The following is a 13,177-nucleotide window of genomic DNA, read 5'->3' as shown; positions in this document are numbered from 1 at the left end:
CAAAAGGACTGAGCCAGAGACTATAGGAATACAAGAGAGATGACATACAGGTAACCATCACTTTTGCTAAAGCTGTATGTCTGGCAATGTTACCAAATTGGAGGACACCAAAAGTGCATCAACAAAGTACTGAGTAAAGGGTCTGAGTACTTACAGTACCAGTCAAAGGTTTGGACACACCTACTCATTCAAGGGTTTGTCTTTATTTTTACTACTTTCTACATTGCAGAATAATAGTGAAGACATCAACACTATGAAATAACACATATGGAATCATGTAGTAACCAAAAAAGTGTTAAACAAATAAAAATATATTAGATTTTAGATTCTTCAAAGTAGCCACCCTTTGCCTTGATGACAGCTTTGCACATTCTTCGCATTCTCTCAACCAGCTTCATGAGGTAGTCACCTGGAATGCATTTCCAACAGTCTTGAAGGAGTTCCCACATGTGATGGTGTGGGGGTGCTTTGCTGGTGACACTTTGGTGATTTATTTAGAATTCAAAAGACACACATAAGGCACACACCCGACCTCAAACCAGTTGAGATGGTTTGGGATGAGTTGGACCGCAGAGTGAAAAAAAAGCAGCTAACAAGTGGAACAGAGCAACCAACAAGTGCTCAGCATATTATGCTGAGCACTTGTTGGCGGCTTTTCCTTCACTCTGCAGACGACGTTGGGCTCCCGAGTGGAAACTTTTAAAGTTCTTGACATTTTCCTGATTGACTGACCTTCATGTCTTAAAGTAATGATGGACTGTCGTTTCTCTTTGCTTATTTGAGCTGTTCTTTCCATAATATGGACTTGGTATTTTACCAAATAGGGCTGTCTTCTGAATACCACCCCTACCTTGTCACAACACAACTGATTGGCTCAAAAGCATTAAGAAGAAAATAAATTCCACAAAATAACTTTTAACAAGGCACACCTGTTAATTTAAATGCATTCGAGGTGAGTACCTCATGAAGATAGTTGAGAGTATGCAAAGAGTGTGCAAAGCTGTCATCAAGGCAAAGGGTGGCTACTTTGAAGAATCTCAAATATAAAATATATTTGGATTTGTTTAACACTTTTTTGGTTACTACATGATTCAATATGTGTTATTTCATTGTTTTGATGTCTTCAATGTAGAAAATATATATTCTACAATGAAGAAAATAGTAAAAATAAAGAAAAACCCTGGAATGAGTAGGTGTGTCAACTTTTGACTGGTACTGTATGTAAATGTGATATGTCATGTTATTGTTTTACTTGGCAAAAAATGCAGCCTTTTTCTAAAATTGATTAAATCGTTTTTTCACTCATCAATCTACACACAATACCCCATAATGACGAAGCAGAGACAGGTTGAGAAATGTTAAAACATTTATAAAAAATGAAATGAAAATCACATTTACGTAACTATTCAGACCCTTTATGCAGTACTTTGTTGAAGCACCTTTGGCAGCGATTACAGCCTCGAGGCTTCTTGGGTATGACGCTACAAGCTTAGCACACCTGTATTTGGGGAGTTTCTCCCATTCTCCTCTGCAGATCCTCTCAAGCTCTGTCAGGTTGGATGGGGAGCATCGCTGCACAGCTATTTTCAGGTCTCTTCAGAGATGTTCGATCGGGTTGTCCGGGCTCTGGCTGGGCCACTCAAGGACATTCAGAGACTTGTCCTGAAGCCACACCTGCGTTGTCTTTGCTGTGTGCTTAGTGTTGTTGTCCTGTTGGAAGGTGAATCTTCGCCCCAGTCTGAGGTCCTGAGCGTTCTGGAGCAGTTTTTCATCAAGGATCTCTCTGAACTTTGCTCAGTTCATCTTTCCCTCCATCCTGACTAGTCTCCCAGTCCCTGCTGCTGAAAACATCCCCACATCATGATGTTGCCACCACCATGCTTGACTGTAGGGATGTTGCCAGTTTTCCTCCAGATGTGACGCTTGGCATTCAGGCCAAAGAGTTTAATCTTGGTTTCATCAGACCAGAGAATCTTGTTTTTCATGGTCTGAGAGTCCTTTAGGTGCCTTTTAGCAAACTTTAAGGGGCTGTCATGTGCTTTTACTGAGGAGTGGCTTTCGTCTGGCATCTCTACCATAAAGACCTGATTGGTGAAGTGCTGCAGAGATGGTTGTCCTTCTGGAAGGTTCTCCCATCTCCACAGAGGAACTCTGGTGCTCTGTCAGAGTGACCATCGGGCTCTTGGTCACCTCCCTGACCAAGGCCCTTCAATCCCAATTGCTCAGTTTGGCCAGGCGGCCAGCTCTAGGACGAGTCTTGGGGGTTCCTACCTTCTTCCATTTAAGAATGATGGAGGCCACTGTATTTTTGGGGACCTTCAATGCTGCAGAAATGTTTTGGTACCCTTCCCCAGTTCTGTGCCTCTACAATCTTTTCTCTGAGGTCTAAGGAAAATTCCGTCGACCTCATGGCTTGGCTTTTGCTCTGACATGCAACACATTTCCAAATCATGTCCAGTCAATTGAATTTACAACAGGTGGACTCTAATCAAGTTGTAGAAACATCTCAAGGATGATCAATGGAAACAGGATGCACCTGAGCTCAATTTTTTGGGGGGATGTGTAGACTGATGAGGAAATTTGTTTCTTCAATCAATTTTAGAATAAGGCTGTAATGTAACAAAATGTGGAAAAGGTCAAGGGGTCTGAATACTTTCTGAATTCACTGTAAATGTACAATATATTGATGATTTATAAATCCAGGCACATTTAACAGTTACGCTATTGATTATAGACCTAATTAAGTTGGGGTTTCCTCTCGCCTTAGACAATTAAGGCAAGGGCTGTCTCCTCCGCTCCTAACTCCGCTGCTGTCTCCGCCCATTGTTCTCAACACCAATATGCTGGTTAACTTTGCTATTATTCACATAGCAACATGGTCTAGGAAAAGGCACCAATTCAACAGCGCAGTGATGTATTTCAGAATAGCGGACAGCGACCGCTACCCAAGCCAGAGAATTGTTATAAAATAATATCATTTTTATTAGTGTGGCACCATTGTTCTTACTTAATACAACCATATATATTTCCAGCAGCACATGTCTTAGAGTGATGGACTGTGCCATCCCCACGGCCTCCACAATATATTAGTCCACTCAGACAGGTGTCTTGTACGACATGATTTTTATTTTTGTTTGCTGCTGCTTGACTAAAGAAATCTCGGTTGACCAACAGCCTATCGACCAAACAATCGACCAGTCGACTAAATGGGGTCAGCCCTAGAGGACACACAAACATAACTTACCCATGCCTCAAGTCTTTATTTCTGGAGAAAAACAAAAACAAAAGAAAACAACCTTGTTAGTTTCCGCCTGTCATGTTACTCAACCCCTCCTCCATTGATAACCTCTGTCCATCCCTCATGTCTGCCGACCTACCTGAGCTCCAGCACGGCTGTGGTGTTTAGAGTGGGGTAGACCCGGCGGATGAAGTTGAGGTCTCCCACATACAGGCTGCCGTCCCCCCCACAGGCCAGTGCCATGGGGGCCAGCAGCTTGTTGCCTTCAGCCAGACCACTGCAGCTGGGGCAAGAGATACTGCGCCTGCGCCCGTTCCCCATGATGCTGTTGATGACTGGAGGCTGCTGCTCTGATACAAACACGTTCTCCCCACTGCCCTTATGCAGGATCCCTGAGACAGTAGAGGCATTCCGATTCAAAACAATATCCTTTTAGATCCTAAACTTCACATCTACGCCATGAATAGAGCCCGGGAACAAAGACCCAGTGTCACTTTTTAATCATCCTCTATCTTAATATTGACTTATCATTTTAGACTTTCAATTACCTGTGTACCTAAAAATAAAACAATAAAGTAATCCAATAATACTGTTCAAACTGTTGCTATAGAAACTGAGTGAGTGTGAAGGTGTGAGAGTCAGAGAGGTATACTATTAGTGTTTTTCCATCTTATTGACTCTCTGCTTGTCCCCTGTCTGTCACTGCCTGGGCACAGGAATATTCCATTGGTTTTCAGGGCACACGTGGTGCTGTCAAACATGGAGGCGAAAGAACACTGTTTTAGAAGATCCTCAGTGGCACTGCATTGACATACAGATGCGAGACAAGAAAAGACACGACTACTTGGACGTTGAACATTCATTCATGCATTCCGAGAAGTTGTCTGGTTTCAGTGATTCATTTAATGTAGCTACACCATAATAATAAAAAAAAAAAAAAACATTTCTCAACACTAACAAAAGAAAAAACACACGTGTAAATGATCTGTCCTGGTGTGAGTGAGGTTCGTTCTAAAATGTTCTAAGTGTGTTTTAAAGGCTGTAGGTCGTACCACTGGCAACGTTGAGGGCGTGGTGTTTGTCCAGGGACCAGCCCCCCAGGTTGGACGGTAGCAGCTCGTAACCCTGCAGCACCGCTGTCCTCTTCTCCCATAGGATCTGACTGGGACACGTCTCGTACTCGAACCCCACTGACACTGTGGAACGAACGCATCAGGTTTTAGCATGCTTCAACAAGAATGTTGATCAAGCGAGTGCGATCTAACGAGACGCGTGCGTCGGGAGAAGCGTATGCGGTGTGATCACATGGTGTTTCTGTCAATGCATGGTTCACACCTACACAGCGCCACACAGTATCTTACTGTGTAGGTGTCAACTTAATTAAACGCTTGTGTTGTGGCTTTCTTTTGTCAGGAAGCCACAACAGAAGTTCTGCCAGCCTGTTGCGGTAATAGATGGCACGGTCCTGTGTCTTGACAGATAGATCTACACAGTTACGTCTAACATAACCGACCAAACATCATCCAAACACTACAGAATCTCACACTGCCACTCACCAGCAGCCTGGGTCAGCCCATAGACCCTCTGCCTGTAGGCGTCCGTCTTGTCCCAGATGTAGGAGTAGGCCAGGTTAGGAGAGGCGTGGAACCACTTCTGGAAGAGGTGTCCCTCCACGGCCACCATCAGGTGCACCTTGACCAGGGAGAGGGGCACCAGGGTCTGAGTCATGGTCACCTTCAGCAGGGCGTGGTACCCCGAAGCACGAGAGCTCAGGTAGCACAGCTTCAGACCTGTACCTGGGATCTCTAGCTGCTCATGAACCACCTAGGAGGAGGAGGGAGAGAGAAGAAAGTAACAGACAAAGACAGCTAAAGGGAGAGAGAGAGAGAGAGAGAGAGAGAGAGAGAGAGAGAGAGAGAGAGAGAGAGAGAGAGAGAGAGAGAGAGAGAGAGAGAAGAAAGTAACAGACAAAGAGAGCTAGAGGGAGGTAGAGAGAGAGAGAGAGAGAGAGAAGAAAGTAACAGACAAAGACAGCTAGAGAGAGAGAGAGAGAGAGAGAGAAGAAAGTAACAGAAAAAGACAGCTAGAGGGAGGGGGGAGAGAGAGAGAGAGAGAGAGAGAGAGAGAGAGAGAGAGAGAGAGAGAGAGAGAGAGAGAGAGAGAGAGAGAGAGAGAGGGGAAAGTAACAGACAAAGAGAGCTAGAGGGAGAGCTACTGAATGTATGTACAGTAATTACCTGAGTCTCAGGGATGATGTGCCTCTCTGCAGGATGGGAGCTGAAGAAGGAGGAGAGGGGTGAGGCCACCACCACGGGGTCAGGGTGGACGTAGCCACTGAGGTCACAGGCTGGGATGGTGTTCTCCTCCGTCTTCAGTACCAGCGTGTCCATGGCATAGAACTGGTTCCAGGGCAGCCACACCGTGCGCTCTTGGCTCAAGAACGGCGCTCGCTCGAAGCGCAGGGTCAGAGACGCACCCCCATTGGCCACCAGGTCAAATCTACAGAGGAACAAAGACAGGGGGTTATAAAGACTTTGATCCACACTGTCCTCCATTCACTCTAAGATGTTTGTAATTCATGGGGGAACTAAATCCATTAATAAAAAAATAACTAAAACGGTGGTCATTGTCATATTCAAAACCCAAACAGTCACTCACGTGCCGTCCTGTCGAGTCAGGGTGTAACCATAGTGAGGGTACTTGACAAACGTCACGTTGACCCCTACCAGGGGAGTCCCGTCCGTGGTCAGGACCTGGCCTCTGATCAACGATGCCAGGCTGCAAGAGGAGGTGAAAGAAGATACAGTTGCTTCCTAACTGACTGCCAAGGCATGAAGATGATGTAGCACCAAGTGATCTTAGTAACAGAAAAATACACTTTTGGATATATTTGAAACTCTGATATATATTTAAGCAATAAGACCCAGGGGGGAGGGGGGGGTATATGGTCAATATACCATGGCTAAGGGCTGTTCTTACAAACCCCCAATGTGCCTTATTGCTATTATAAACTGGTTAAGAACGTAATTAGAGCAGTTAAAATAAAAGTTTCTTCATACCCGTGGTATACGGTCTGATATACTACGGCTGTCAGCCAATTAGAATTCAGGGCTCGAACCACCCAGTTTATAAATGCTGATATTTATTGTATAGCTAGTTGATTCCATCCTGAAGGAAGTGAAATGGACAGATACCGGGTACACTACCTTGAGTTGAAGGGGTTGTTTCCGGGGATGATGTGGGTGCCATCCCTCCCCACCAGTAGCTTGACCCTGTCATAGAATGACCTGACTTTCAGGGATGGTGATTGGCTTTGCTGGATGATCTGCAGTGGATCCCTTGCTCCCAGACACAGTGGATTGGTCAGGCACAGACTCTGAGTGCAGCAGTCGGGATCCATGCAGTCTGTCAGTCCGTCTGCAAGGGGAAACGCACAGAAATATAAATCTGGACAGACAGACAGCGCCGCAGCTAAATAAGGAATCAATGGCATTTTTTTTTTAAATGTCAAATTGTTCCTCTTGTAGTTGGTGCAGAACAGAACCAGATGATTGCTCACGCAGGAGCAGAGCTGATAAAACAGTGCCAAAAAGAAAAATCGAAATGGAATTTAATATTCAAAGACATCGCACGCATGTTTAGCATTTGGATGCCCTCTATACCGTGTCCATGCGAACCACAACTTGTGCATGACTCAAAATGTATAATCCCTTTCCATTCTTTTCATGATTGTTTCACGAGACAGTTAATTGAGCTCTTCATCGAACGCTCCGTTTTCATTAGGACGGGTGCGTGGCGTTCCATTTTCTCCAGGTTCTCCTGTAGAAGTGGTGCTCTGCAGCCTGCTCCCCGGCACAGTGCCTGCATGTCCTCCTTTTAATCAAACCCAATAACACCGGCATCGAAGTCAAACGGGACAGAAACGCACAACCCTGTGGGGGGGGGGGGGTCTCCTCTTTTTCCATCTCTCTTTTACGCACCGACACAAGCGCGCGCCGTGCACTCGCCCGCCTCTATTTTCCTTCCCTCCCCTTAACACCTCCCGTCCCCTTCAGACCTGCCAAAACAAACACTGCCGACTACTTTCAGAGACTTTGTACACATTTTCTGTTTGATCTTTCAGGTATTATTTGTTGAAATAAAACCCAGACAGAGACAAATAAAGAGGGAGGGAGACTGATAAACACACAGACAGACATACAAACGTAGCGAGATTGTTAAGGATTAAGGACGCGAACTAGGAAGTATGACACAACATCTCCACGGAAGAAGGAAGACGATTGGATTAACCACATCAGACAGCCAGTTAGGCAGCCAAGCAGCCAGCCAGTCACACATTGACACACGCACTGAGCCAGTCTGGTAATGGAGGGCTGTTAAAAAACCCATTGTCCTCGGAGCCCATGACCTTATTGCTCAGACGCAGACGGGGGAGATGAAAGATTAAAGGCTTCCAGGGGCTGCATTAAGACACCTGTTCAATCACCACCTGTTTCCTTGGCGACGGGCATCCTCAATTGCATGACATGCCACAGAGAAAGCGCTCTTTAAAATTGACACAGCTCTGGCCTCTGCAAACTACTTAGCCGTTAATCAAGGAAAAATACACCTGGGTATCATTTTCATGTTAGATAACCCTGCCCTGACATGCTGACTGAGGCTGACTGGCTGACTGCTCGGAGCTGCTGCTTGCCCTGTGAAAAGCATCTATTGCCGAGGCCTCTTTGATCCTCTCACAAATGGTCACAGGAGGGGGTCACTCCATCTCCCACCAGGGAGGGAGGTGGAGGAAATAATATGGGCATCCATCTCAGCAAACTCTAGGTCACTGATCCCCACATGCTCTTAGGAGGAGGAGGAGGAGGCATTGATCCAGCCAGCCTCTCCTCTCTCTCCCCAGCCCTCTCAGTGCTAGCTCACACCGACAGAAAGATGCCATAATGGGGCCATTCAGACCTGATAGCACTAGCCCCGCAATCACACCTCTTTGATCCGCTAAAAACACTCACTGGGAGGAAACCTCTCAGAGAAACCTGGGCAGGCGTCTGGCTGTCTGGCTGACTGCTGCTCATCAGTCAGAATCAAATAATTTTTACGCCTGAGAGACACTGCTATTATTGGGAAATAAACGGATTCAAAATCTCGACCAAATCAACAGTACAGTTGCACAAATACGGTAACTCCGCCACAGCTGGTTCAAAATCATGGGTATAATTCTTCAGAAGCAAATTTACAAAGCGTCAGCCTGCCTTCCTGTGCTGCGATCCTTCACCTCTTCAACACACTCACCTCCTTCGTTGTCCTTGTTGTCAGCACAGGAGATCTCCATGGCAACGCTGCAGCCAGGTCCTCTCCAGCCAGTGTGGCATTCACAGCGCCAGTTGTTCTGTCCCAGGGTGCATTGGCCGTTCCCGTTACAGAGGCCCGGGCACCCGTCTGAGAGAGAGGGAGGAGGGAAATAGAGGAGGAGTGGACAGGGACCAGAGGAGAGGACCGATCAGTAATAGTGACAGGGTAACTTGTGCCAGCTAAGGGAGAGCAGCACACCAACTTTATATATTTAGTCTCGGTCTACTGTTGCATCACACAAGGGCATAACATTTTTTTTTAAACGATTGATTACATGGCAAGGGGATTGCATCTCATCACAACAATTCTCTTCTTGTGGATGTGGATTTCATACAGCTACAGTATATACCCTAGAGGCAAAAAAAGGAGGGTTTTGGCATGCGGTAAATTGTTTTGTTCAATATCCATTCATAGCTAAAAGTATTCAATAAAAGAAAGTACACAAGTTCACAGCCAATTCATTTGCAGTGGTTGATTTGCCTCTGGAGGCTGGCTGGGTTGTAAATGCTGCCTCATGAGAGAATTTGATTAGGCAAAACTGATGAGATTACAAGCCACCTAGACTTTGAAAACAGGGAGGGAGAACAACAGGAGAGATGTTACACATCATTGAAGACTGCAGTCCCCCTCAGCAGATGTAATATTCTCCCAGGCTAGGTTAATGAAGAGGACATGATGAATGCTGCTGGGACATCTGTCTCAGTGGTGTAGTACAGTCTGTACAGTAGACCAGACATATGGGACCAGGCAGTCGGAGGTATTGGACTGTAAATCTAATGGTATTCCACGAATTACCATCACCAAAAAGGTCAAAAGAGCAAACCTAACTGAAAAAAAAAAAATGAAGAAGTGATAAATATGAATCCATAAACTGCATTTAGAAATCAGACAATTTCGTCAAATTAGGAAACGTCAAGATTAACATTAGGACTTTTTCCCGAACAGACTAAAATCTCATTAAACCGTATTAACCTTTCATTTAAGCCAGCCTCCTAACAACATGTCCGCCGTCCTGTCCCGATGTGGAGCGGCACAGTCATTAGTATTCTCCCAACAGGGATGAGCATGCAGCTTCACTGGTCCAACTCATCTATTAGTATTCTACCTACTGCTGGGCAGATGCAGCTAAAAGGCCAAGGCCATTAATATTCCCATGGAGGGAGCAGACTGCTGCAGCAGAAATAGCTGCCGATCGGTCTCCGTTGAACCTACTTAAGATGGAGTAGCAACGCTAACATACACTTCCAGCTAACTGTGTGTTTACAACAAAACGTTGACAGACAGATGGACTAGCAGGCCGACATTCACAAACGAACACAGGAAGAACAAAGCACAAGAGAGAAATCAACGCAACGGATCCAAATGTTAAGTCTATGAGGAAGGGGTTCATCTGTAGTGGAAAGATTAGTTCAACATACAAAATGGTACCATCTGGGTTAACCAATATTAGGAAGTGGTAGAAAGGGTGCACTAGCTGAATATCCCAATATGAGGGACCAATAGGGATTGGGGATACTAGCAAATGGGAGTTTGCGTCACTCTACTGGAAGTCTAAAACACCAGCTACCACTAAGACGTTGAGTACAAACACTACTCAACACTTCACAATACTAAAGGAACCCTCTACCACATCCCTCTTCTACACAAGAGAGTGGTCTGTTTTGAGGCGTGGGGAACTAACGCACACATCAGATCCACCTCTCGTCCAAATACAAGACCTCGTTCCAAGCGATCCCAAAAGTCTGCGTCAAACCAAAATAGGCAGGTTTGATACGTTACTTGTGTGTGGAGGACAAAGTGGGATTCTTAACATGGCGTGGGTTCATCACAGGTAAACAGGAGAGATTACATCTCCTTCACACGCAACTCTCCAACACTAGGAGAGAGAGACACATAATGAACAGAGAATGGGAGCTAGCACAGCTCTAACACAGCCCACAGTGGAGCCCCAGGGAAGTGTTTTTCTCATCAGATGGGAGGAAGATAAAGAGAGGAAAATAGGAATATAAAGCCCTCTGGCACTCAAGAGCACTCTGGGGGAGAATGAGGGGGCAGAGTGGCTGTCCCTCTCTGTTGGCTCCCAGGGAGGCTGAGTCGGTCTTAAGGCTTCCACATGCTTCGGTTCGGCTGGCGCCTAGCCGAACTAGGCTAGGCAAATCAAATGAGTGTGCTGGCATACTCCCTGAAAAGGCCTTCGCTTGAAAAACAAGAAAAAAGCTGCAATAGTACTGTTTCTCCACCTTGAGAAGCCGTAGCCAGTATACACATCCTCAAAATAGTTAGGGTTAGGGTTAGGGTTTAGTTAGGGTTTTTACATCTAACTAAGATGTCTGGTGCAGTATTTCTCAAGTGAAAAAATAGTAATCTATCGTAGAATGACAACAAACTCTTGAAGAATCCCTACTGTTGACCAATGACCAACGAAGGGGCGTAGACTTCAGCTACCGAAATTCGGCTTGCCTTGAGCCAAACAAAAAGTGCGCACGAAGCAGGAAAAACCCCTTGACGAAGACCAAAACTAACAGAAACGTCACAAAAAATGCACAATCTGTTCCCGAACTGTTTTGGACGGGAAGCATGCAGACGCCTTAAGGGAGCACCAAGAGGCCTGCTGCCCAGCCTTCTCCACCGGAGAGTGGGTGACTAGGCTGGAGGGGCGAGGCTGCAGATAGATGTGGCTGAGTACTTTGGCCATGGATGAAACATTTGCACTGTAGTGGAGAAACCATTCCAAATGAATGGGAGAGCGTCTTAATGACATGGAGGAGCAGAGCAGGGAAGGAGGGCACCCATCAGCATTGGTGGAAGTATCTGCTGCTGAGTGCTATACCCCCCTCTGGCAATAAGGCCAGAGGGGGGTGTGGTATATGGCCAATATACCACTGCTAAGGGCTGTTCTCAAGCACGAAACAACGTAGCAGTCAGGGCTCGAACCACCCAGTTTAGAATGCTCTTTATATAATCATCGAAAGAGACACATTGGACATGGCTGCGGGAAGATGTTTTGTGTTAGGGGTGTTGTCGAGGGGGTGGGGTTTGGTGCTGAGGAGTATTTTTCCCCGCTCATACAGAATTAATAAAGGCCGAGTTCAGTAATAAAAAAATTATAACAGAAAAAAGTATATATATGTTTTTATTTCCCGCGGCTATGGACTGCCGGTACATCCTCATAATCCAACCAAGGTGAGTGGTTTAGGCAGCATACAGGATGTATCTTTTAAACATGTGGGGGTAGTGACAGTTCCTCTCTTTGGCTGAGAATTAGTATGGTGGGAAGATAGAGGCGTGATACTACTGTGTGTGTTAGCGTCCCAGTGTGTTTGGCTGATTGGCTGGCTGGCTGGCCGGATGCATACCGATGGTGCAGTGCTCTCCGTTCCAGCCCTGTTGGCACTGACACTTCCCATCCCGGCATGTCCCGTGCTTCACACACAGCGGGTTGCAGACACGCTGGTCACACCCGGCGCCTGTCCAGCCCTCCTCACAGCGACACACACCGCCAACACACAGGCCGTGGGCGCCACAGTCCGACGAGCACACCTCTGTGGAGAAACACACATGTAGGCACATGAGCACAGTAATAGGAGAGGAAAGCAGTACAGTAGATGGACATAGGGAAATGGATGGGTTTCACAGAGGAGGTAGTCACAAAGAGATGTGGCCATCGCGTGTGTTGAGTGTCTTCCTGAGTTGTAGAGACTAGTGAGAGAAGTAAATATAATATATGCCATTTAGCAGACGTCCTATCCAAAGCAACAGACATGCATGCGTGGTCCCGGGAATTGAACCCACCATCTTGGCATTGCAAGCACCATGCGCTACCAACTGAGCTACAGAGGATCACAGAGGGGAAGGTGTGTGTGGTATTACCTACCCATGGAGCAGTCTGGTCCCATCCAGTTTGGGTCGCAGCTACAGATGCCTGTGTCGGGTATGAAGGCACCGTGTCCGTGGCACTGGTCTGGGCACTGGGCCCGGGGATGCTCGCAGAGCGGGCCGGCCCAGCCTGGCTTACAGTGGCACTGCCCACTCACACAGGTACCATGGTCAGAGCAGCCTGGGTCAAGACAGTCCACTGATACACAGATAGAGAGAAACAGAGGCATGACGTCAATGCACCGAGCAAAAAAACGTAGTAGCAGTAGTAGTGAATAGTGACTATACTTAAAGTAGGGAATATTCTGAAAGAAAGGAGGTAAAATGGTCATTTCTGATGCATTCTCAGTCTCTTCGTTATAACTAGAACTCTCTCTACTCTGCCATCACACATCTCGCTTCTCTACTTACCCTACTTTTGGCTCCGACTCCACTTCATCCCAGATGAGCAGAAACCCATCAGAACATAAGTGAATGAATCAGCTCCAGGGCAATTATTTAAAAGCTGGATCAATAAAAGAGAGTCCATTCCCTTAATAACGTTTCTGATGTACAGTGGGGTCTGAAATTATTGACAACCTCGATAAAGTTGAGCAAAAATGACAGTGTAAAATAAATCACTTAGATACTGAGCTATATTGTATGCAAATGATAGTATATTATTTTATACAAATAGAACTGCTCAGAGAAAGAGATTTAGTCGAACAACTCATT

At 46.1% G+C, this 13,177-nt stretch overlaps 1 protein-coding gene across 3 annotated transcripts in view; it reads right to left on the bottom strand.

Moving 5' to 3' along the window:
• The window catches only part of LOC139583257 (teneurin-2-like), a 133,000-nt gene that overhangs the window by 9,560 nt on the left and 110,263 nt on the right, over positions 1-13,177 (bottom strand). For all 3 annotated transcript variants that reach the window (XM_071414123.1, XM_071414134.1, XM_071414143.1), the window contains 10 exons: positions 12,462-12,662; positions 11,944-12,129; positions 8,528-8,674; positions 6,445-6,655; positions 5,897-6,016; positions 5,476-5,737; positions 4,795-5,062; positions 4,291-4,434; positions 3,378-3,630; positions 3,245-3,265 (listed from right to left, as the gene is read on the bottom strand). In XM_071414123.1, coding sequence (XP_071270224.1) covers positions 3,245-3,265; positions 3,378-3,630; positions 4,291-4,434; positions 4,795-5,062; positions 5,476-5,737; positions 5,897-6,016; positions 6,445-6,655; positions 8,528-8,674; positions 11,944-12,129; positions 12,462-12,662 — 1,813 coding nt within the window. The remainder of the gene's footprint in view (positions 1-3,244; positions 3,266-3,377; positions 3,631-4,290; positions 4,435-4,794; positions 5,063-5,475; positions 5,738-5,896; positions 6,017-6,444; positions 6,656-8,527; positions 8,675-11,943; positions 12,130-12,461; positions 12,663-13,177) is intronic.

Source organism: Salvelinus alpinus, chromosome 1 (assembly GCF_045679555.1).
Source record: "Salvelinus alpinus chromosome 1, SLU_Salpinus.1, whole genome shotgun sequence".
Lineage (NCBI taxonomy): Eukaryota > Metazoa > Chordata > Actinopteri > Salmoniformes > Salmonidae > Salvelinus > Salvelinus alpinus.
This window is presented reverse-complemented; position numbering and strand designations above follow the sequence as displayed.